This window comes from Podarcis raffonei, chromosome 16, assembly GCF_027172205.1.
Source record: "Podarcis raffonei isolate rPodRaf1 chromosome 16, rPodRaf1.pri, whole genome shotgun sequence".
Classification (NCBI taxonomy): domain Eukaryota; kingdom Metazoa; phylum Chordata; class Lepidosauria; order Squamata; family Lacertidae; genus Podarcis; species Podarcis raffonei.
This window is the reverse complement of record NC_070617.1, coordinates 10,070,382-10,095,692: the sequence shown is the minus strand read 5'-3', so window position 1 is coordinate 10,095,692 and position 25,311 is coordinate 10,070,382. Positions and strand designations below refer to the sequence as shown.

General features: G+C 48.9%; 1 protein-coding gene and 1 non-coding gene across 3 annotated transcripts; one reads left to right on the top strand and one right to left on the bottom strand.

Annotated features, from left to right (window-relative positions):
• Positions 1-1,923: 1,923 nt before the first annotated feature.
• Positions 1,924-24,082, top strand: PKLR (pyruvate kinase L/R). Of its 2 annotated transcripts, none has more exons than XM_053368857.1 (11): positions 1,924-2,125; positions 5,912-6,091; positions 8,354-8,445; positions 9,780-9,911; positions 11,826-12,012; positions 15,258-15,528; positions 16,848-16,998; positions 18,165-18,317; positions 19,899-20,065; positions 21,896-22,077; positions 23,703-24,082. In XM_053368857.1, exons 2-11 carry the CDS (start codon positions 5,938-5,940, stop codon positions 23,807-23,809), a joined length of 1,596 nt encoding a protein of 531 aa, XP_053224832.1. In that variant the 5' UTR covers positions 1,924-2,125; positions 5,912-5,937; the 3' UTR covers positions 23,810-24,082. The 2 variants fall into 2 exon arrangements, with proteins under 2 accessions (XP_053224832.1, XP_053224831.1); XM_053368856.1 differs by lacking the exon at positions 1,924-2,125 and adding an exon at positions 5,593-5,691.
• TRNAT-GGU (transfer RNA threonine (anticodon GGU)) lies at positions 3,871-3,946 on the bottom strand. The gene has a single exon. It is a non-coding gene; the product is annotated as a tRNA-Thr (tRNA).
• Positions 24,083-25,311: the final 1,229 nt, after the last annotated feature.

Sequence of the window (25,311 nt, the reverse complement as noted above, 5' to 3'; positions counted from 1 at the left end):
TTAAATTCAGAGTTCGCAACATTTTCAGATTGCTTTTTTTTCTTTTGAAAGATCCTCACAAAAATTCACCAGCATTTTAGAGCAAACGTCTCCTCTCACACGCATATTTGAAAAAAGCAATTCCCCCTAGTGTAATGCATTTTGTATGTCATTTTCACTAACATATGGAATTTATGTGCAGGCTTTAACCTAATCTATGCCTTTCGTGTGCGTTCTTTGGCGGGAGAATTGCGCTGCGAAATTTAGAGAAGGACGGTTGTGCTTCGGTTTGTTTGTGGTTCCTAGAGGTGCTCATAGGAAATGGCAAAGCAAACCAAATTTCTCTTCCACACCTCCTTGGGCTCACCTAATAAGGCAGAGGTATGGGAGGGGCCTCCAGCTGTAGACTAGAAATGGTTTTGGTGGAGTGAGGGGAAGAAAGAAATCTCTTTCGGCTTCAACCACAAGAGGGAGCAGCAGTTTGCTGATGGAATTAATTTAAGGCTTCCTGAGGCCACATTCAAACCATACATTTAAAGCCCTATGATACCACTTTAAACAGTCATGGCTCCTCCCAAAAAAGTATTATGGGAACTGTAGTTTGTTAAGGATGCTGAGAATTGCTAGGAGGTCCTCAGTCCTCTCTCTGAGCTACAGTTCCCAAAGTGCTTTAACAATTAAAACCTCTTCCCAGGGAACTATGGGCTCTGTGAGGGGAACGGGGATCTCAGCACCATAACAAACCACATCTCCCAGGATTCTCTGGGGGAAGCTGTGATTATTTAACATATTTGCATCCCCTGGCACCAACTCCAGGGAGCCCTGGGGGCCCGGGCACCCACAATTTTTTGTTGGTGTGGGTGCCCAGCACCCACCCTGCATGGCCTCAGACACAACTTCTGGGAGAGTGAAGGTCATGTTTGAAGCCTCACAGGGTGTGCGATGTCATGTGACATCACGACATCATGTGACATGCGCCACTGTCACCCATAATCCCAAGCTGGTGCCAGTGCTTGTATCGGATAGAACAAGAGTCAGCAAACTTTTTCAGCAGGGGGCCGGTCCACTGTCCCTCAGACCTTGTGGGGGGGCCAGACTATATTTTGAAGGGGGAGAAATGAACAAATTCCTATGCCCCACAAATAACCCAGAGATGCATTTTAAATAAAAGGACACATTGTACTCATGTAGAAACATGCTGATTCCTGGACCTTCTGTGGGCCGGATTTAGAAGGCGACTGGGCCGGATCCGGCCCCCGGGCCTTAGTTTGCCTACCCATGTAATAGAGGTAATTAGGGGCGGGGGGGGGAATTTATGAGCCAAGAAGATACCAACTCAGTTATATAGAATGTTGTGTGTGTGCCTTTTCCCTTCCTACTGTACTTGTGTGTCCTCTGCAGCTTTCCCAGAATAAGCTGTGGTGAAGATGCATCTACTCGCGCTATTTAGACTGCATTCCTACTATGCCTTTTAAGCACTACGATGCCACTTCAAACTGTCATGACTTTCCCCCAAAGGATTCTGGGAGCTGTAGTTCCAGTTCCTCTCATTTTCTCACTTTTCCAGCCTCAGGTTCGGGTCTTCACATTTCCAGGTCATTCTGCAATATTTTTCTTTAAAATGAAGAATCTTCGTGAAAGTCAACCGACAATTTAGTGCAAAATTCATCTCCATATCTTTAATGCAAATTTCCCTAATATGCTTTTTGGCAAAGCCGTTTACTGTAATGTAATACTCCCCCTTCTATTTTCACTTACATATGCCCGGATTTCCTTACTCCCATGTGTTATTGTACACACTACTCTGCAAGAGAAAGGCACTGCAAAATTCAGAGGAGTGCCGGTTGCAAACACAGGAGGAACTGTTACAATTGCTGCCGTTGTTGTGGGGCAGCCGGGAATCTTGAGATCTAGCCCTGGGGCCAGAAAAAAAAAAAGCAGCCTTTCAGGAAGGATGTGAGGCCTGGTTGTTTGGCGCAGTCTCCAGCAGGGTGTGGCTGCCGGTTTTGCTGCTGGGCTGAAGGCCTCCCCACTTTGAAGGGGCTGGCCTAAAGCCGTCGCAAGCCAAACAGCCTCTCTTCCTTGTTCTCCCTGCAGCTGCGAGCAGAGGCCAGAAAAAAAGCTGAAGGAGGAAACGGCAAGGAGGGTGGGTATACAACTTCTCTCCTGCCATGCTCTGGTGCGAGACCTCACAGTCGGCCTGCAGGGGTGTTGTCCGGAGGCAGAGAATGTGCAAGAGATGCTCTTAGATCCAGAGGAGGTTGCCCTAGGCCTAGTCTACTTTTGGGTAGCTCAGTAGGGGAAGAGCATGGGTAGGCAAGCTAAGGCCCGGGGGCCGGATCCGGCCCAGTCGCCTTCTAAATCCGGCCCACGGATGGTCTGGGAATCAGCATGTTCTGACATGAGTAGAACGTGCGCTTTTATTTCAAATGCATCTCTGGGTTATTTGTGGGGCATAGGAATTCGTTCATTATTTTTTCCCCAAAATATAGTCCGGCCCTCCACAAGGTCTGAGGGACAGCGGACCGGCCCCCTGCTGAAAAGGTTTGCTGACCCCTGGGGTAGAGCATCTACTTTGCATAAAGATCTCCATCGTCGCCAGGTAGGGCTTGGAATTTGTCCCCTGCCTGAAACTCTGGACAGCTGCTGCCCATCAATGTAGCTCGTTCTGAGCTAGATAGACGAACTGGCTCTGTCTAACGTGGCTTCCCGGGTTCCTGTTTAATTCAGAACCACAAGGGCAGGAAGGACCATAACTCAGTGCAGGGGAGTGCATGCTTAGCATGTATAGAATTGTGGAATTTGGAAGGGACCTCGGAGATCATGGAGTCCAACCGCTTGCAATGCAGGAATCTCAGCTAAAGTATCCAGGACAGATAGCCATCTAACCGCTGCTTTAGAAACCTCAGAGGAAGGAGAGTCCACAACCTCCAGAGGGAGACCTTTTCCATGATCGAACAGCTCTGACTGTCAGAAAGGTTTTCCCTTTATGCATAGTCAGAATCTCCTTTCTTGTAGCTTAAAGCCGTTGGTTTGAGTCCTGACCTCCAGAGGAGCAGGAGAGAACAAGCTTGCTCCCTCTACCCTGCGACAGCCGAAGATATTTGAAGATGCCAGGTCCAATCTGTATCTGTAGAAGGCAGCTTAGGCCTTTAGGCAACAGCAGCTCAGGGCTGGGCCCGGGATATTTTGTGCCTGAGTCATCAGGGAGCAAATAGCGGCTCCCCTTTCACACAACGCACACAGGTCTAAAATGCAATGCCCTAGCACCCAAGGCTGTTGAAGGTAGCTGGAAAATGCCACACGTATTTCTCTCCCTGGTGGTGAAGAAATGCAGCAATGTGAAGAGAAATAGCTCAGCCTTTCATGACTAGCTGTGGGCTGGGAATTCGATTTGCACCGAAAGGCAAATCTGCATAATTTGCACTTTCTGAAAGAATCCGATATTTATTTATTTCCCGGCACTGTGTGGGGCAATGTCAGTACAGTCGTACCTTGGCTCCCGAACGCCTTGGGAGTTGAACATTCCTGCTCCCAAACAATCGAAAATTGGAAGTGAGCGTTCTGGTTTCCGAACGTCCGACGGGGCTTCTGCGGCTAATCAGAAGCCCCGCTTTGGTTTCCGAACGTTTCAGAAGTCGAACGGACTTCCGGAACAGATTCCGTTTGACTTCCGAGGTCCGACTGTGTTAGTGTATGCTGTTATTTTTCACTGCTCGCAAAAAGTCTGGGAAGGGTGGATTTACTGCGCAAGAGCACTAAGCAGCGTTGAAAGCATGATGGAACATAGGAAGCTGAGTCAAAGGATAGTTCCATCTAGCTCAGAGCTGTCTGCACTGACTGGCAGCAGCTCTCCAGGGTTTCAGGCAGGGAATCTCCCCCAACCCTACCTGGAGAGGCCGGGGATTGAACCTGGAACCTTCTGCACACCAGGCAAATGCTCTACCACTGAGCTATGGGCCTTCCCTTGCATTAAGCCAGTACAGTGGTACCTCAGGTTACATACGCTTCAGGTTACAGACTCCGCTAACCCAGAAATAGTGCTTCAGGTTAAGAACTTTGCTTCAGGATGAGAACAGAAATCATGCTCTGGTTGCTCAGCAGCAGGAGGAGGCCCCATTAGCTAAAGTGGTGCTTCAGGTTAAGAACAGTTTCAGGTTAAGTATGGACCTCCAGAACGAATTAAGTACAGTGGTACCTTGGGTTACATACGCTTCAGGTTACAGACTCCGCTAACCCAGAATAGTACCTCGGGTTAAGAACTTTGCTTCAGGATAAGAACAGAAATCGTGCTCCAGCAGCGCGGCAGCAGCAGGAGGCCCCATTAGCTAAAGTGGTGCTTCAGGCTAAAGACAGTTTCAGGTTAAGAACGGACCTCCAGAATGAATTAAGTACTTAACCCGAGGTACCACTGTATTTGATTGACCTCACCCCCCAAAATAAGCTGCAGTCTGGAAGCACTGGATAATAATAATAAAATAGGCTATTGTTGGCATCTGTCTGTCTCAAGAGACAATGGAGTATGCCTCTGGGGGTGGAGTCAAACCTCTGCAATAGCAGCACTGAAGAGGGCTCTCTGGGGTGGAAGCATGGCAGGGTGTATGGGGATCCTGGGCTGCCCAGATGACAAGACCCCCTTCTTAGCATCGCTGATGTGGTCCAAAGGAAAGCAGAGCAAGACATTTGGCGCCATCTTGGCTGCAGGAGTTGCTGAAAGAGGCTTACAAGGCGCCATCCAACCGTCTTAGGGAGTCCACTCTGGATTTGTGTAAGGTTAATTCCTGAGCTCTTTCTTCTCCTGAAGACATCCCACAAGGCAGGAGAGATTTAGGATCAGAGTTTTCCTTCTCTTAGATGGGCTCCCATCCCAGGTTGATGATTCCCACCTTCCCTAACTCATCAAGGGTTTGAGATCCATTGGCTCCCCTCACCTGGTTTAGCCGGCCAGTCGAAGCCGTTTCCGGGGTGTGGCTCCTGTTGCATGCTGACAGCTTCTAGGAGCAGAGCTTTTTTCCCCAGCTGGAACTCACCAGAACTCAGTTCCAGCACCTCTCAGGTGGGCTGAGAGAAAGAGGGAGGTGTTTATGTGCGTTCCAACACCTCTTTTTGTGGAAAAATAGCACTGTCTAGGAGCCACAGGCTGTCAGGCCCCACCTGCCCCTCAGTTTCCTCTAGAGCATGCACAGAAACCACCTCCTTGACTGCTGGACCCGCGATCAGTCTCCTCAGCTCAATCCGTCATAACCTGATAATACAGTGGTACCTCGGGTTAAGAACTTAATTCATTCTGGAGGTCTGTTCTTAACCTGAAACTGTTCTTAACCTGAAGCACCACGTTAGCTAATGGGGCCTCCTGCTGCTTCTGTGCCTCCGCTGCACGATTTCTGTTCTCATCCTGAGGCAAAGTTCTTAACCCGAGGTAATATTTCTGGGTTAGTGGAGTCTGTAACCTGAAGTGTGTGTAACCTGAAGCGTATGTAACCCGAGGTACCGCTGTAATAGCAATAATAATGGGGAGCAATTGCTGGCTTTGTACACCAACCACCAAGCAGATATTGTGGACTTAGAACCGAGCTGGTAACTCTTTAACCAGGGAGAGGGCTGGGGTGGCTGGGTGAGGGGAGGCCTGGAGGCCTGGCAGTCGGGGTAGAGTCTACCTGGGCCTGGAGCGAAGCCGGGAAGCTTTGAGAGGGAGGCGTGCGAAGATGGAGGGTGCGTCTGGGCTAGGCCTGGGGAGGAAGGGACGGGTAGAAGGGGCTGCTGGCTGGGCCTCTCCAGCAGGTGGAACGGAGGTGGGTGTGGAGAGCGCATCATGCTCTGACCATGAGGCTGCGCCGTGATCTGCAAGCGCTGCCGTGACGCGTCCGTCTGCCTTCCTGCCCAGAGCTTGCATTCAGGAGTGATTCTTCCTTCCCCCACCCCCTGCTCTCAGGTAGCATCTCGATTCTCCCAGACGACATGGCCAGCCTCACCCAGGAGCTGGGCACTGCTTTCTTCCAGAAGCACCAGCTGCCAGCGTCCATGGCGGACACCTTCCTGGAACACCTCTGCCTGCTGGACATTGACTCGGAGCCCATCGCCGCCCGCAGCACAGGAATCGTCTGCACCATTGGTATGGCACTGCTCCTTGGCTGACGTGCTTCTCTCACCTGCCCTGCAGAAGAGCTGCAGGGAATCTAGTGAATTCTAGTGAATTGTGAATATAGGACTGGGTGCACATGGCCCAGGCATGTTGAAATCTCACAAGCTCAATAAAATTTCTATAGTACAGTGGAACCTCGGTTTTCGAAAGTAATTCGTTCTGGAAGACCGTTCGACTTCCGAAACATTCGGAAACCAAAAACTCAGTATGGAAGCCTCAGTAACAATAGGGAAACTCCAAACAGAGGCCACGTGACATGTTCGGCTTCAAAAAATTGTTTGAAAACTGAAGCAGTTATTTCTAGGTTTTCAGCGTTCAAAAGCTGAAACGTTCAATTCTGAGACGATTGAAAACCGAAGTTCTGCTGTATTTAGCGTCAGGGTTGGTCCGCTGCATAAGGAATCATCCCTCCCAGGGATTAAAAAATTAAAAAACACTTTTGCAAAATAGGAAACGGTAGGATAAATTATGCTGGAGGGATGAGAAATATTTGTGTGTCTTGAATTTATCAGAGTTTAAAGCTGATTGTTTATTGTTGCGAAAAGTGTGTTATTTTGATGCAGAATAGATAGATAGATGATAGATAGATAGATAGATAGATAGATGATTGATAGATAGATAGATAGATAGATAGACAGACAGATATAGATAGAGATAGATGATAGATAGAGAGATAGATAGATAGATAGATAGACAGACAGATATAGATAGAGATAGATGATAGATAGACAGATAGACAGATAGATAGATGATAGATAGATGATAGATAGATACTGTAGATAGATGATAGGCAGATGATAGATAGATAGATAGATAGATAGATAGATAGATAGATAATAGATAGATAGATGATAGATAGATAGATAGATGATAGATAGATAGATAGATAGATAGATAGATAGATGATAGATAGATAGATGATAGACAGACAGACAGACAGATATAGATAGAGATAGAGATAGATGATAGATAGACAGATAGATAGATGATAGATAGATACTGTAGATAGATGATAGGCAGATGATAGATAGATAGATAGATAGATAGATGATAGATAGATAGATAGATAGATAGATAGATAGATAGATAGATAGACAGATAGACAGATAGATAGATAGCAATGGCTGCTAGCCATGGTGCCTATGCTCTGCCTTCTAATGCATCTGAATACTACTTGCTGGACCCTGCAGGAGGGGAGAGTGGTCTTGTGTTCTAATCCTGCTTCCAGGTTTACCACAAGAATCTGGTTGGCCACTGTGAGAACAGGATGCTGGACGAGATGTCTCTCTGGCGTCTTCCATAAGGCTCTCATTTTCTTATGTTATGCTCTTATGTTTTTCATTTAAGGGGAGGGGGGCAAGATTCCTTGCGATCAAAAATAAATACCTCCGCACTCAACACACCCCTAACTCCTGGAATTTACTGCCACAAACTGTGGCGGTGCTCTAAGCGAAAAATCAGACCAATTGATGATAGAAGAGGAGGCAGAAGAGGAATGCTAACCAGCACAGCAAAATGGAAAGTCCATAGCTAGAGGCAGCAAATCAGAGAATGAGAATTATTGGAGAAAGGCAAACAGGGTTCATGGCTTGCCTGTGAGCTTCCTGGCAGCATTTGGCTGCCCTCTGTTGGAAACAGGATATTCAGCCAGAAAGGTGGTCCCTGTGTACTTATGTGCACACATAGCACCCCCACTTCCCCTGGGGCATTTGGGGAAAATGAACGATTCCTGTTAAAGACGGAGTTGGGTCATTTGACAGGATGTAGCCACTGGCGAGGGACGCGGGTGGCGCTGTGGGTTAAACCACAGAGCCTAGGGCTTGCTGATCAGAATGTCGGTGGTTCGAATCCCCACGATGGGGTGAGCTCCCGTCGTTCGGTCCCAGCTCCTGCCCACCTAGCACTTCGAAAGCACGTCAAAGTGCAAGTAGATAAATAGGTACTGCTCCGGCAGGAAGGGAAACGGCATTTCCGTGCGCTGCTCTGGTTCGCCAGAAGTGGCTTAGTCATGCTGGCCACATGACCTGGAAGCTGTACGCCGGATCCCTTGGCCAATAAAGTGAGATGAGCGCCGCAACCCCAGAGTCGGTCACGACTGGACCTAATGGTCAGGGGTCCCTTTACCTTTACTTTAGCCACTGGCCTGGTGACATTGGGGGCAAGAGCTGAGGGAGGATGTGTCAATATGGTTCTTTGTCCCAGCGACCCATAGCTCCCCGTCTCCTCTTTCAGGCCCTGCTTCCCGCTCGGTGGAAATGCTCCGTGAGATGATCAAGGCTGGAATGAACATTGCACGGCTGAACTTTTCGCACGGCTCGCACGAGGTATTGAGTATTAAGCCATTTCCTTCCCCAAGAGAGTGGGGTGTCATGTCCTGGTCTGATGCCGGATCCCACAGGGAAAGCTGTAGGTTCCTGGACCAATGGACAGCTCCGAGTTGAGCCACTTGCGCCAACAAATCTAGGACATGGACTGAGGCATTTTAGGCCTCGGCCTCCAGACTCCCTCCTTGACAGGAGCGAGCCAGCAGTAAATCACACCAAGCTAGTTGGAGTTAACTCTTTATTAGCAAAAACAGTGTCAGGCCTAATGAGCGCAGCAACTCATCCCTGGCAGGTCTTGCCCCCATGAAGCAGTTGTAGGATATGAAACACAAGAGCAGTCAAGTACAACATTCCTAGAGTGAACATGTTTGCACATGGGGAGGAATGTTTGTCCAGCCAGCAGGAAAACTTCCTGTTTCCTTCTGGACTGGGACAGACTTCCTCAGCATGTGACTAGAGGTGGGTGTGGCCTCACCTGTGCAGGTAATGACAAAAGCACAGGGCAGGGCAGCCATCTCTCTCTCTTTCACCACATGCATCGAAGAAACAACATCTACTAAGCCAAAGATGCCCTCTTGGCTTCCAGCCAAGAGAAGACAAAGGGACTGTCTTCTTATGAGATAGATTCCAAGTGTATGTTACTACATTAAGCTAAGTCTGCCTTCTGGGATCTGAATGTGAACAGAATGTGAGTAAACTCTTTTTATACTTTTATAGAAGACTGTGTTGTGTCTTATCTTTTATGAGGGAATAAGGGAAAAATACCAGAACAGGTATTATAGAGGCTTTAGCGAGCCTGAGCAAAACACATCCGCTGCAAATTTAAAAGAAGGGAATGTTACTCTGCTGAAATTGTGGAACTTGTCAGCACAAGGATAAGGATATAATCAGACAATATATCCTCTCCTGCATCCCTGAACATTCCCACAGCAGTTGCTGAGAGTCCCCAGCTCCCCACAGCTGCCTAAGCCCCCTCCTCTCCAGAGTTTTCCCCAAGCAATTGGAGACTGTGTCTGTGCAAAGCCAAAATCTCCCCCACCCTTTTCATGCCTCTTCTGGTTCTGGGGAACTGGGGGAGAGGGAAGTTTGTGGCAGAAGGAGGGGGAGACCCCTGTGATTCTTCACCAGCCTGACCCATCTCTGCCTCTTGGCCCCCCTCCTCTCCAGCTCCGAGCCCTGACTCAGATCCAGCCCTGCATCTGTCTCTACACCTTGGGCTCCGTGCTCAGGGGTTGGGTGCCGCGACTCTGAAGTCAGATTCCCCCTTCTTCAGTGAATGAGGAAAGGATCCACTGACTCCCCACCACCACCACCACCACTGTGTTCTCTTTCAGTACCATGCAGGATCCATTGTGAATATCCGGAAAGCAACGGAGAGTTTTGCCTCCAACCCGCTCTTCTACCGACCGGTGGCCATTGCCCTGGATACCAAAGGCCCGGAGATCCGCACCGGTGTGGTCAAAGGGGTAAGATTGGGAATGAGTGGTTCAATATTTGGGTAGTTGCCCCATGAAATAAATGTTTGCCATTGGCTGTCTTGGTTATAACAGACTAGGCTGTTACAGGGAACCAGGCTTAGGGCCTTCTCGGTGGTGGCACCCGCCCTGGGGAACACCCTCCCACCAGATGTCAAAAAGAACAACAACTACCAGACTTTTAGAAGACATCTGAAGGCAGCCCTGTTTAGGGAAGCTTTTAATGTTTGATGCATTACTGTATTTTAATATTTTGTTGGAAGCCGTCCAGAGTGGCTGGGGAAGCCCAGCCAGATGGGCGGTGTATGTATGAATGAATGAATGAATAAATAAATAAATAATGATGATTATTATTCCTGTCTGGCCTGTTGCTCAGCAACGTGCAGGACTCTCCTCAGGTGGGGTGTCAGAGAGGGAGGTGAGCCAGCAGGACTGGGACTGCCCCGCTGCTGGGTAGCAAGGGGCAACCTCTGACTCCTCTCTCTCTGAGTCTGTGCTCACACTGAGACTCTCAGCCTCCAGCTCTGTCCTGGAAGGGCTTCCTCCTCCTGACCCCCATTCATCTCTCAAAACTCCTGCTCCTTCTAGCCCCTCCCAGCTTGTCGCTTCCTCAGACTGTTCCTCAGGGTCCCATCACCATGACCCGGTGTCAGGGAGTCTTGATAACAAACGGGCGTAGTTAATTAAGAAGAAGATTTATTGCAAAAACAGAGTTCACTGGAGCGGCCATCACAGCCATCCGCCTATAAATCAAAGATGTCCCTTCTAAGAAGGGTGTTTCTGGAAAGACCAGAAACAGCCGAACTTCCTCTTGTGATGTATTCTGTCTTTAAGACCCCCCCCATATGCCTAGACTTTGGACTAAGGGGGTTAGCTCCCACCCCTTCCTCATTCTCTGAAACAGTACTTCCGTGGTCCTTCCTGCTCTCTGAGCTGCTTCCGTTTCTAGCCCCTGCATTTTGTCCTTCATTGGTGTGCTGGCAAGCTGCCGGCTGATTCTCCACCACTCTGCTATCAGTTGACATTCCTGTCTTGCAGTTCACCCTCTCTCTTCCTGGCTATTCCCTTCACTAGGAGCTGGTTGCAAACTTTCCCTGGGAGCTGGCTCATTCATGACAGCCGGGGTCTAAATCTTCTTCTTCTGTGTCCTCCCTGGGGGGCTCTTGGGCAGGCAGCCCCACTACTCATCCAGCCAGTACCTGCCAATATACTCTGCATGCAGAAGGCCCCAGATTCGATCCCCAATGATTCCAGCCAGGGCTGGAAGTATTCCCTGCCTGAATCCCTGGAGCACCCTAACAGTAGAGCAAAATCAGCTGGTTCTGAAATTAAAAAATGCAGCCCTAATCAATAGTTTAATAGGAGTAGTAGTAGTATTAAATTTTTATTTATATCCCGCCCTCCCTGGCTGGAACCGGGCTCAGGGCAGCTAACACCAGTAATTACAATTAAAAAAAAAACCAATTTAAAATACAGGTTAAAATATAATTTAAAATGCAGCCTCATTTTAATAGTAGCCCATAGATCAAAACCATAAGGGGAGGGAAACATAAGGGTCAGACTGAGTCCAAACCAAAGGCCAGGCGGAACAGCTTTGCCTTGCAGGCCCTGCAGAAATATGTCAAGTCCGGAAGGGCCCTAGTCTCTTGTGACAGAGCGTTCCACCAAGTCGGGGCCAGTACTGAAAAGGCCCTGGCCCTAGTTGAGATCAATCTAACCACCTTGCGACTTGGGACCTCCAAGGTGTTGTCATTTGTGGACCTTAACGTCCTCCGCGGGGGATATCAGGAGAGGTGGGGTCCTGTAGGTACGTGGGTCCTAGGCAGCATAGGGCTTTAAAAGTCAAAGGTGTTCCCTTTGTTCTTAAGAAATAACTGCTCACGTGGGTGTGGCCTCCTTCTGCAGGGCGTGGACCAAGAAGTGGAACTGGTGAAAGGATCGCGGGTGACGGTTACGACAGACCCAGCCTTCCGGGAGTGCTGCGACCAGAACACCGTCTGGCTGGATTATGTCAACTTGCCCAAAGTCATCAAAGTCGGAGGACGGATCTTCATTGACGACGGCCTCATCTCCTTGCTGGTCAAGGAAATCCGTAAGTACCCTTCTCCCCTTTCTGTGGATGGGAAGCCCACGCTTTCGCCTCTCGCTGCTGAGGTGGGTGGTCTCCATCTTTCTTTTCCCCCAAATAATATTTATTATTTTCAGTAAATAAACATAATAAAAAAGAAAAGATTAACAATAATAAAGACAAACAAAAAATAGGAGAAAAAGAGAAAAAAGAAAAAAGATACATACAACATATTACCACTTAATTAATTAAAATTAAGTGCCATCCATCTTCATAGACATAGTATTTGACTTCCTCGAATCTCTTCCATCAGAATTTCTTAGTAATTATATGTAGCAGTTTCCAATATCAGTGTTTCAAAAGACCATATCACAGTCCTAATCATATTACATAGCTTTCCTTATCGTACATTTTCTTATTTATAAATTTAATTCCATTTTAATCCTAGGCCTAATTGTTTCTTTCAAGTGGTTACATATCTTTGGTCTCCATCTTTCTTATGCCTCAGCCTGGCACCTCTTTCAGAGAAAGATAGTAAACACTGGCTAACTTACAGTTAGTTTCTTTATGAGGCAAGCAGAACAGAGAACACGTAGAGACTCCTAAGGGTTGCTCCTGTGTAGATGAAGCAGTTGAGCGGACTGGCTTTCTAACTCCCCCCTTCACTCCTTATCCCTCTGTGTCAGGCCCCTTCCTCTGTTTACAGCAAGCCCGAGTAATAATAATAATAATAATTTTTTTTTATTTATATCCCGCCCTCCCCAGCTGAAGGCGGGCTCAGAGTGGCTAACAACAATAAAAGTAACGCAGCATTCTAAAATCAATCCATTCTAAAATCAATTCAAAATCAAATTAATGGCAACCATTGGGCTAGAGTTCTGTGAGGATTACCGAAGGAGGGGGTCGGACTGTGCCTTGGCCAAAGGCCTGGTGGAACAGCTCTGTCTTGCAGGCGCTGCAGAAAGATGTCAAGTCCCTCAGGGCCCTAGTCTCTTGTGACAGAGTGTTCCACCAGATCGGGGCCACAGCCGACAAAGCCCTGGCTGTGGTCGAGGCCAGCCTAACCTCCCTGTGGGACCATCTCTGTTTCTGCCTGGCTCTCTGCTCCGTAAAGTGCAATAGACGCCTTGTTCTGGGAGTGGGGGGTTGCAGGCTGTCAGCAGAAAAAGCTGTCTGGGTGGCTCTGTGGTGGAGCGGCCGAGTCTGATTCCTATCTCTGCCCTGCTGGGGAACCTCCCTGTTTCCTCCTCTTCATCCTCCTCCAAACTCCCAGCCTCCAGTACTTCCCAGCTCTTCCGCTGCTCTGGGGTGTGGCAGGTTTCCCACCACCAGGATCCAAATCATTTCCCTCTGTGCTTCCCCTAGGGGGGGTCTTGGTCAGGCAGCTTCCACCACTCCTCTTCATCCTGTATACCTGAAGGAGCGTCTCCACCCCCATCGTTCAGCCCGGACACTGAGATCCAGTGCCGAGGGCCTTCTGGCTGTTCCCTCATTGCGAGAAGTGAGGTTACAGGGGACCAGACAGAGGGCCTTCTCGGTAGTGGCACCCTCTCTGTGGAACACCCTCCCTTCAGATGTGAAGGAAATAAGCAGCCATCTTATCTTTAAAAGACATCTGAAGGCAGCCCTGCTTAGGGAAGTTTTTAATATTTAACGCTGTATTGTTTTTAACACTCGATTGGGAGCCATCCAGAGTGCCTGGGAAAACTCAGCCAGATGGGCGGAGTTTAAATAATAAATTATTATTATTATATCATTACCCAGCCACTCCCTGACAAGTGGGTTAGGTGGGGATAGGTACCTGGCCTCCCAGCAGCAGTGTCACGGCTGCTTACCAGCAGGGAGAAGGGCGAGGCGGCAGAGGTGGTGGTCTCTGTGTGGTTGCACTGTTGGGAGCATTGGGTTTGCTCTGCGGTTGCACCTGCAATGTGCTTCCCTTCTCACCTCTCTCCTTCCCAGGAAGCCAGGTATGCAGTGACACCTGTCTCTGCTGTCCACTCCTGCTAATTCAGCACCCTGGACAGCACCCTCCCTGATAAGGCCTGGGGGCATGTCTAATGTCCGTTTCAGGGGCCTAATCCGGCCTGCTGGTCAGTTTAATCCAGCCCCTGTGGCAGTTTATTGGCTGGGGTAAAAAAACCCTCAACAACCTCAACCCTAAAAACTCAACAATTCTGGGGTAAAATCATAAAAAAGCACAACAACTTCAAACCTCAACAACTTTGGTTGGTCCTCTGGTCGGCCCTCACGGCCCTTCACTTCATCAAATCTGGCCCTCTTTGAAAAAAGTTTGGACACCTCTGATATAGTGGCTACTGGGCAACAGATCCTTGTTCCCAGAAACAGCAATTGAGGTGGCTGCATGAAGTTAGGGTTGCCATACTTCCGGAGTTTCCTTGTAACATCCGGAATTCCAGGGGGAATTTCGGCAAAAGCTCCATTTTTGGGGGCCAACAGAACCAGGGAGTGTGTTATGGTTCTCTGTTCAGCATTGTTTTATATAATAATAATAATAACAATAACAACAACAACAACAACAACAATAATAATTTATTACTTATACCCCATCCATCTGGCCGGGCTGCCCCAGCAGCTCTGGGTGACTTCCAACAGGATATTAAAAACACAATAAAACATCAAACATTAAAATCTTCCCTAAACAGGGCTGCCTTCAGATGTCTTCTAAAAGTCAAATAGTTGCTTATTTCCTTGACATCCTGTGGGAGGGCGTTCCACAGGGCGGGTGCCACTACCAAGAAGGCCCTCAGCGCTGGACCTCAGTGTCCGGGCTGGATGATGGGGGTGGAGATGCTCCTTCAGGTATACAGTGGTACCTCAGGTTAAGTACTTAATTTGTTCCAGAGGTCCGTTCTTAACCTGAAACTGTTCTTAACCTGAAGCACCACTTTAGCTAATGGGGCCTCCTGCTGCCACTGCGCTGCCAGAGCACGATTTCTGTTCTCATCCTGAAGCATAGTTCTTAACCTGAAGCACTATTTCTGTGTTAGCGGAGTCTGTAACCTGAAGCATCTGTAACCTGAAGCGTATGTAACCCGAGGTACCACTGTACTGGGCCGAGGCCATTTAGGGCTTTAAAGGTCAGCACCAACACTTTCAATTGTGCTCGGAAATGTACTGGGAGCCAATGTAGGTCTTCGTACCGAGTTTCTTTTGGACTACTGGTTATGGGTCATGATACAGAGATTGCGTGATTTATTCAGTCCTGGTATGAGCCTTCTCCCCATGCTTTGTCTGACCCCGTCTCATAGGCCCCAACGGCTGCATCACAGAGGTGGAGAATGGTGGGATTCTGTGCAGCCACAAGGGGGTGAATCTGCCGGGGGCCGAGGTGGACCTGCCGGCGGTCTCCAAGCGAGACATCCAGGACCTGCAGTTCGGCTTGCAGCAGGGCGTCGACATCGTTTTCGCCTCCTTCATCCGCAAGGCCAGCGACGTGGCTGCCATCCGGAAGGTTCTGGGAGAGCAGGGCCGCAACATCAAGATCATCAGCAAGATCGAAAACCACGAGGGAGTCAAAAGGTAATTTCCAGCTTCTACATTTTCCTGGCCCCGTAGACTGGAGGTGCAGCCCTCCAGGCCTCTGTATCTGGTCCTTAAGACTCTCCTCAGGCCACAACCCCTCACTTGCTCTGCTATGTTCCCTCCTTGGGTGATTTTGCCTGGCTGAAAATTGCCCTTGAACTCTGATACTGTTTCTGGCTTGCCTGGATAGAAAGTAGAAAAGGATGTGGGAATAAACATTTGTTGCTCCGCCCACTTTTGCTTCTGGCCCCGCCCACCACTGGAATGTGGCCCTAAGAAGAACACCTGGAAGGGAATGTGGCCCTTGGGCCAAAAGGGGCTCCACACCCCTGCCATAGACAGTCTCATGGGTTAGATTTCTGCCCCCAAGTCAATTTCCAGCGTATTTTAGGCTAGCAGGATAAAGCCATCTGTGGTGTGTCGGGAGAATAGGAGATTAACCTGCTTTCTTGGATCAATTGTCACTTTAAAAATACATAGCACATGGGACATTTTTGTTAAGAGGTGAAGTATTCCTTATTCTCAGGGTTTAAACATGACAATGTAGATTTATATTCCTCTCTACAGATCCATGGGACGTGGGTGGCGCTGTGGGTTAAACCACAGAGCCTAGGATTTGCCGATCAGAAGGTTGGCGGTTCAAATCCCCGTGACGGGGTGAGTTCCCGTTGCTCGGTCCCTGCTCCTGCCAACCTAGCAGTTCGAAAGCACGTCAAAGTGCAAGTAGATAAATAGGTACTGCTCTGGCGGGAAGGTAAACGGCGTTTCTGTGCACTGCTCTGGTTCGCCAGAAGCGGCTTCGTCATGCTGGCCACATGACCCAGAAGCTGTACGCCGGCTCCCTTGGCCAATAAAGCGAGATGAGCGCCGCAACCCCAGAGTTGTCCGTGACTGGACCTAATGGTCAGGGGTCCCTTTACCTTTACCTTTAAAGATCCATAAATCAATCAAACCAACACAAAGGTTGCTATCTGGTATCGCATCTGCCATCCTGTGAATTAGCAGCTTTCATTTTACATAAAGGAAGCACGTTCCTAGTCCTCATGTCCCCCTAGACTTTGTAGAAAACCTTGAGCACTTGGGCGTGCAGCACCTGCAAGCAATTTTTTTAAATGGGGAGGGGGGGATCTGGGGCCTGGCATAAAAACACCCTGACATAAAACATCTCCCAGTGGTCTGAATCTGAATATTCAGGACCTACTTGATGGTGCAACTATGAGAGAAGCTAGATTTCTCCATGCAGGAGAGCCCTCCTTGTATAACCCCTGCTATTGCTTCTATTTGGCCTCATTGCAACCTTTCCTGCTTCCTGGCAGGTTTGACGAGATCCTGGAAGCCAGCGATGGCATCATGGTGGCACGTGGAGACCTGGGCATTGAGATCCCCAGCGAGAAGGTTTTCCTGGCTCAAAAGATGATGATTGGGCGATGTAACCGTGCAGGGAAGCCTGTCATCTGCGCCACTCAGGTGAGCTGCTGAGAGCAGGGGAACTGGGGGTAGACTGCCTCTGAACATGGGGTCTCCATGTCCAAATCAACTGCCTCACGAGGCAGTACCCACAGGGAGTTCAGTCAGATACCATCCTTTCTATCCATTAGAAAAGAGCGGTTTAAAGTGGACCACTTCTCACTCTGGCTCTCAATATTCTTTAAAAAAAGGGATGAGGACTAGATGGGCTATTGGCCTGATCCATCACCATCTTTGGTCCTTACACCTCACCTCCACTGTTGGAGGCAACATGCCTCTGAATGCTGGGAATCACAAGTGGCAGAAGAAGGATTCCCAAAGACATCTTGTTGGCTTTTGTAAGAACAGGATGCTGGACTAGTATTGGTTGCAAGGGAAAAATAGGGAGAAATGAGAATTCCTGGGTGCCAAGATCCAAGTTTGGGGCAAGTCCTGTTCGGTTGGAGAACCCCAGCACAGATTTAAAACTGCAAAATATGCAGCAAAGTAAAGTGTGAAAATATAGGCTGTTGGACCTCTAAAATATACACTTGTGATTTCCTGATTCCCCACGCTTGGAAAGTTTTAAAAATGGTTTACTTACCAACTTTCCAGAGGTCGGATTCATGTGCTTCAGAATAGGTTGCACAGGCACTAAAGCGTAGCTGTTACAAAGTGGTTAAAGTTCCTAAATTATTGGTATAGGAAATTGAGAATGGCTTGTGAGAGCCATGTGGTCTGAGCTTGGAGCAACCAGCTCAGACCTCTTGACGCGCTGAGCTTCTCGGGTAGACTGGAGGGGAACAAAAGCTTGGTTATCTAGTTCCTCCCAAAGTTTGCTAAGCATGCCGGGACAGCTTACTCTATGGTCTTAACCCCTACACGCATTAATTAGACTTAAGCATGCTGGTTAGATGAGGCTTGGTTATCTCACAATGGGTCATCAGCCTCATCCAACCACTTTACAAAAAAGAGAGGATGCTGAACAATGAAATATTGGCCTAATCCTGCAGCCAGGTTCTTCTTATGTTCTTATTCATTAAAAAAATACTGATAAATGCAAAGTTGGCACAACTTTTTCAAAAATCAAAATAGAAATAAAATTAGCTATGTTAGAACGAGCACTTATAGTGAAGGGACCTGTGAAAAGGGACACACTTACAGTCTCCTTCCTCTCTCCCTGGCAGATGTTGGAAAGCATGATCAAGAAGCCCCGCCCCACGAGGGCAGAGACCAGCGATGTGGCCAATGCGGTTTTGGATGGAGCTGACTGCATCATGCTGTCTGGGGAAACCGCCAAGGGGGCGTATCCTGTGGAAGCTGTGCGGATGCAGCATGCGGTATGTATCCGGTTCTTCCTTTCAATTACCTCTCCCCATATATATATGGGTGGCTGGCTGGCTGGGAGCATGACAGAACAATAAACAACACCAGAATCTACTAAGAATTAGCGGTTGTGGTAAGCAAGATCTGCAACAAAATATTGCAGTGTGGAGTGTGCTCCTGTTCAGGGTTCCAGCCAGCCAGCCAGGCCCTGCTCTGTGATACCCTTACACTTGAACTTGGAAGGATAAACACCCCCCATCCATTACTCTGTGGTCTGAATCAGCTGCTGCCCCTTCCACATTTGAACTTACGTCTTATAATTGTCAATCTTGTTTGGATATCTGTGCGGACTGATAGACTGCAAATGTATGGGGGTTGTGTTCTGGGTCATCACGCATGATGGTGGAGCATGCATAAATCCATTCCATCCTGTTCCACCCTCTTTTCTGGCCACTTCCGGATCTCCGTGATGTGTATGTGCATGTTTGGACATCAATCGGATGCACATCAATTGGCCGTTGCCTGTATGTAGTTGTGTGCATGTGTGGATTGGTGTATGATTCAGAATGTTAAGATAAGCAGATGTTGCTCATTTTTTCTTTGTTATATCTGCATCATCATCATCATCATCATCATCATCATATGTGCCTAAGGCAGCTCAAAGCAACCTGTCCATTGAGTGTTCATCCTTCTTTGTTTTCATAAACCTTGCAAGGAAGTTATGTGACACCTGATGTTGGTGCCAGCGTGGTGTAGTGGTTAAGAGCAGTAGTCTTGTAATCTGGGGAACCAGGTTCGCTTCTCTGCTCCTCCACATGCAGCTGCTGGGTGGCCTTGGGCCAGTCACACTTCTCTGAAGTCTCTCAGCCCTGCTCACCTCACAGAGTGTTTGTTGTGGGGGAAGAAGGGAAAGGAGAATGTTAGCCGCTTTGAGACTCCTTCGGGTAGTGATAAAGCGGGATATCAAATCCAAACTCTTCTTCTTCTTCACTATGGGGTAATAGCTCAAAGGGTAGATCACCTACTCTGTATTTGGTCTGACAAAAGTCACAGGATCAACTTCTGGCATCTCCAGTTTTCAAAGGTAGTGAATAGGGACATGGGAGCAGTTTGGTACAGTGTGCATTTAAACCTGTACTTTTTGAAACAACATGCAAACCAGATACACAGCCATCCTTGAAAATTCACATTTCTCCGAATTTCTTGATGCGGTTCTCTCCCCCAGGCAGTGTTTACAAAAATGCATGATTTAGTGGGAGGTGTGCACCAGAGGGGAGAGACGCAGGAAAATAACATACAAGAATGCATTAGGTATGGGGAAATGGCTTGCCAAAAGGTGTGCATTAGTCAAAACTGCACAACAAAATGTGTCTGCTGATGAATTTTCATGTGGGGTGTGAAAAATAAACAAACTGCAAATTTCTGCAAAATGTATGATTGGGGAAAAAACCGTAATGAAGAGTGTTGAAATGGACAAATCCTTCCATCTCCAGCAGCGAGCGATGGGGAATATCTTCCTCTTGAGATGCTGCCTGTCAGAACAGACAGTATTGGGCCAGATGGACAGCATTAATGTCAATGTCCCTCCTGCACAGATTGCTCGAGAGGCTGAGGCCGCCATGTATCACCACCAGCTCTTTCAAGAGCTGCGCCGCCTGACTCCACTGAGCCAGGACCCCACAGAGGTGACAGCCATTGGCGCTGTGGAGGCTTCCTTCAAGTGCTGCGCAGCTGCCATTATCGTCCTCACGACATCCGGCAGGTGAGGTCAAGGGTGGGATGCTCAAAGTGGCTGGGACCCCAACCTGTTTGTTAAGCAGCCAGTTGTACAACCTGAATCCCATCACCTTAATGCAGAGATGGGGACCTGGGTCAGATCTACACTCGTGGTGTTTAACGTTAAGGAAGGGTTAAGGAATGGCTTTGATAACCACGTGGCCACATGACATTCTGCTTTTAACATTCATAATTATGTTATTAAAATGTGACACCCAAGGCCGCTGCAGAGCACCCACAACTAGCACTAAGTAAAGTGTGTTTTGACGTAGGTAAGAAATGCTTTATTTTACAAGTCTGCCCAGTGACGTTTCAGAACGATATATCTAATATCGTTCTAATAACGTTAAACAGGCCCGTGTAGATCCAGCCCTGGTGTTCCTTCTTTGAGTAGACCTACTGAAGTTAATAGACATGGCTAAAATAGATCCACTCATTTAAATGGGTCTACTCTGTATAGACTTATGGCACATTCACACCATAAATTTAAACAGTCATTGCTTCCCCCAGAGGATTCTGGGGGCTGTACTTGAAGAGGGCTGAGAAGTGTTAGGAGACCCCCTAGTCCCTTCACAGAACTGCAATTTCCAGAGTCTGCAGTGAAGAGGGACCGATAGTTAAAACCACCATGTTGTTCCACCCACTTTTGCCTCTGCCCTGGCCAAATAATATAATAATTTTATTATTTATATGCCGCCCATCTTGACTGGGTTGCCCCCAGGGCCTTGCAGAGCCAGGCAGAGGCCCGGGCCAGGTAGATAATGTGCCCCCCATACCGCGCTCCTCTGTGGAGCCAATTGCAGGCCCCGCCTCAGACGCCGGGGAAGCTTTTCTCTCGTGCTGCCAGCCATGGCCCCAGGGAATCCGCCCACTGCCGCCACTGCCTTTGCGCCTCCGTGTTCACCCCAGTGCATCCCCTGCAATTGTGAATATGCTAATCGAGGCCCCCTTTGGAATCGGAGGCCTGGGCCAAGTGGCCCATATGGCCCCCTCTCTGTCTGGGCCTGGTTGCCCCAGCCACTATGGGTAGCTTCTGGAAAAATATAAAAACGTAATAAAACACCAGACATTAAAAGCTTCCTGAAGAAGGGCTGCCTTCAGATGTCTTCTCGAAGTCGTGTAGTTGTTTATCTCCTTGACATTTGACGGGAGGACGTTCCACTACCCAGAAGGCCCTCTGCCTGGTTCCCTGTAACCTCACTTCTCGCCGTGAGGGAACCGCCAGAAGGCCCTCGGCGCTGGACCTTCAGGTAGGGACGAATGACAGGTGGCCCTTGAAAAGTCATTCAGAAGGCAATGTGGCCCTCAGGCTGAAAAAGGTAGCTGGTCGTAGAAGCATAACTGTGAAGACCACTCAGGAACCCTGAATGTTGGTAATGACTGTTGTGACGTGGGGTTTGTGATTTCAGCTCTCTTGACATAATATGCTGGAGACAGTTCTGTAGTAACACTTCTTTATTAAAGCAAACAAGACTGAGAACTGAGGAGGGGAGAGCTACATTTATAGGGACAGGGAACTAGCTAGAAAGGATACATTTTGGAGGGAACAATATCAGGCAATCACAGTCCTGCCTTTTGGAGGAAACCAATAAGACAGAGGATCCAAATACAGCAGCTTAAATGAACCAATAGTAGCTGTACCCTCTGGAACCAAAAGGCAGTTACTTTACCCTAATGCAAATACAGACAATAATAATAATACAGATATAAAATCCTTTGACTCAATACACAACAATGACAGATATAAGGAGTCTGCACCGTGAATACTCCCAGATTTGCTGCCTCACCCTTCTGCCTGCTCCCTTCCTCAACTCAGGTCTGCTCAGCTGCTGTCCCGCTACCGTCCCCGGGCCCTCATCATCGCCGTGACCCGCGATGAGCAGGTTGCCCGCCAGGCCCACCTCAGCCGCGGTATCTTCCCAGTCCTGTGGCGTGGGGCCACCCAGGAGGTGTGGGCGGACGATGTTGATCGCCGAGTGCAGTTTGGCATCGAGATTGGTGAGTCTGTAGCACCCTATCCTGCCCAAGGATCTGCCATCATTTCTTCTCCCTGGCTGGGCTCCTGGGCCTTTTACCTGCTCTGTTGCAGGCAGATATCCAAATGGTGCAAGCCCCTCTTGACGCTGCAACTTCTCACCAGGAAATGTGGTGCCTGTTTAATGGTAGCTTCTCATGCATGCCCCTTCGAGGGCCTCAGCGAAAGACAGAAGCCCTAACTCGCTCCTTGCTTATGCAAGAAGGGTGTGTTTGAGAGGACAGCTCCTTCAGGAAGCGGTGGCAAATCTGTGGCCTCAACACAGCCCCCCATCTAATGTCAGGGGGCCTTTGGACAGTGGCAGAGAGAGAGGGTGGCATGCACACACAAACACACAGTGCTGTGGAATCCTGCAATGGGCAAACCCACCCACTTGTTGGGATACTGCCAGGGAGACAAAGTCCATCTTAGCCCCCAAGCCGGCTGCCGGACGATCCATCGATCTCCCGTAGACACACAGTATCAGCAATTAGCGACACGAAGCCTCAAGTATAGATTGCCACATTCTTAGGCTGGTGCACACTCTATCAGCAGAATTCACACAGCGAAAGATGCACAGCAGGAGAGCATTTTTCCAAGTTTATTCAGCGTTGATCAGAACAAAGAAAAACATGACCGCCTGCATCGGTATGCTTAGGCAAGAAGGAAGAAACGAAAGCAACTGAAAACATAAACATCCTGTGAACAGGAAATACGCAGACTCTGTGACTCACAAAGCCTGCTCCCTTTTAAGGTGGAACGGAAATATCCTAACACCACTCACTTTCCATTCCATTCTTCTCCAGTATGCAATGAGACCGTCAGGAGCCGGAGTCAGGATTAGCTAAGTAACGAAACACCTGGAGTCAGTGAAGTTAACTCTTTATTCAAAGAAAAAGTGCAGGCCTAGTGGTCACAGCAACCCACCCCAGTAGATCTTGCCCCAATGAGATAGTTGTGAGGACTGAAGGCACCCACCTGCCCACTGCTTCCTAAGGCTTCCCCTCTCCTGGTTCCTTCCCCAGCAGCCTAAGACTCCACTGTCTTGTCTCTCTTTCCCCCACCCTCTTCATTTCTCTGTGGGTTCTGGGGGAGCAGGCAGAAAGGGAGCTGGTCACACAGCAGGAGGGGGAGACTCCCTGGCTTCTTTAGCAGCCTGGCCACCCCCTCCTCTCCAGCCTCTGCTTCTACCTCTGAGTCTGAACCGCTCTCTGCCACTGCATCTTCCTGCTCACTAAACCCCGTTCCCTCTTCATCTTCGGACACTTCCTCCTCCCAGCCTGCTCCCTCTGGCCAGTCATCGCCATCCCAGCAACACTCCTCTGGCTCTGAGCCTTCTCCCCCTGGGGGTTCCCTTGGGGGGGGGGTTCCCCAGCTCCTCCGCATCCAGCCAGCCCAAGACAGCAACCCTGTTAGATCACCCTCTCCCCTAGAGTGTGGAACCCTTGGGTCAAAAAAAACACAAAACCCCAGCTCTCACAGGAACATCCAGTGCTCACATGATCTGGAAGGGGATGACTGCCTTCCCCACAGTTTCGCAATGGGACTTCTGGCTCTCCTTACCCCCTTCTTCCTTTTCCTGATCCCGTTTTCCGCTCTCCCTTCCCAGGCCGGGTGCGAGGTTTCCTGCGGTCCGAGGACTTGGTCATCGTGGTTACGGGCTGGCGGCCTGGAGCAGGATATACCAACATCATGAGGGTGCAGCAAGTTCCGTAAGCACAGTGAGAGGCACTCCACCCCCCAAAAAAATCCCCGTCAAGAGAGATGCCCGTGCCCTACATTTCACAGTTGAAAAATGGGGACATGCCTATAAAGTCCCTGTGCTTCTGGCAAGGGTTACTTACAGGTCATACAAGCTGCCTCTTGCTTTCCTATATATGAGCGATGTCTGTTCTCTGCCTGCTGTTTTGGCTGACTGTGCACCAACCCTCTGCTCCTCTAAAAGCCAAGTGGGTGCTTCATCTTCAGTTAAAGATCTATTTGGGGAAACGCTATTGTCCTTCAGTCTGTTGTCGACGGTTCCTAAGATGTAGAGACCTCAGCGGATGAGGCACCTCTAAGAAATACTTGGCTGCAAGCCCTGCAGGTGTCTTAGTGTTTAAGCCACTTAGTGGTGGTAGAACCTCAGACCTTGGTGGCAGAGGGCATGCGGCCCTCCAGCCCTCTCTACCTGGCCCTTGCAATTGTCCACAGGTCACACCCCTCACTGGCCTTACATTACACTCTGAGTGCTTTTGCCTGCCTGAAATTGGAACTCGGATCGTGCCTTTTGCTTCTCCGCATGGAAGCTGTGGAGAGTCAGGTGTTGCGGTAGGGAGAAGCCCGATTCAGTTCACATTTGAAGGCAAATCTACTAAACACACACTTTCTGAAACAATACACAAAGCGGAACACACAGCAGCCATCTTTCGAAATTTGCACCCCTCTGAACTTTGCGCTCGGAGTTTTGTGCTCAGATTTGCACCCCTCTGAATTTTGCACTCTGCCTTTTGCACTCCTGTTAAGCAAAAAAATATAAATGTTGGAGGAAAATGTGCTGTGTATTATGCAAAATGGTCTGTTAGGATAAAGTCATACGGAAATCCTCTTCGAGGCCAACCTGGCAAACATACACCCATAAACAAACAAACACCCACCCTCTTCCAGTCCCTCATGGTCAAGCATTCTCTCCTCTTTCAAGAGATGCTTCGCCTGACCTTTCTGCACAGGGAAGCAGGAGACAAAGTCTCTCTCTCCCCGCCCTTCCTTCCCTGATTGCCAATCTGTCCCTGATCTGCCATGATCCCGTAATCCCATCTAAACCTTCTTTAATCAATCCCAGAAGCGCACCCATTAATCCTTCCCTCCAACCAGTGGTGGCCTCCCAGTGTTTGGTTGGGACTACCACCAACTCCGGGCCTCTCTCTGTGTCTATGTGAGCTTGTGCAGATGGAAAAAGCATTGTTGGCTCCCACTCAGAAAAGGAGGGGCGTTGTAGGCTCCGTTACAAGTCCCTGGGATAGCTCAGTCGGTTGAGCCACGAGACTCTTAATCTCAGGGTCGTGGGTTTGAGCCCCATGCTGGGCGAAAGATTGCGGCATTGTACTAGAAGATGCGGGGTTGTCCTAGAAGATGATCTTCGTGGTCCCTTCCAAATACAGTTCTGTGATCTGATTCCACGCAAATGCATGCAAGAGCAGGAGAACAGTGGCAGCTATTGCCCATCTGAACTGGTAGGG

Coding starts and splice junctions, on each gene's coding strand:
- PKLR (XM_053368856.1), top strand. Junction 20,066..21,895: donor GTCCTCACGACATCCGGCAG/GTGAGGTCAAGG, acceptor TCCTCAACTCAG/GTCTGCTCAGCTGCTGTCCC. Junction 22,078..23,702: donor GCAGTTTGGCATCGAGATTG/GTGAGTCTGTAG, acceptor CTCCCTTCCCAG/GCCGGGTGCGAGGTTTCCTG.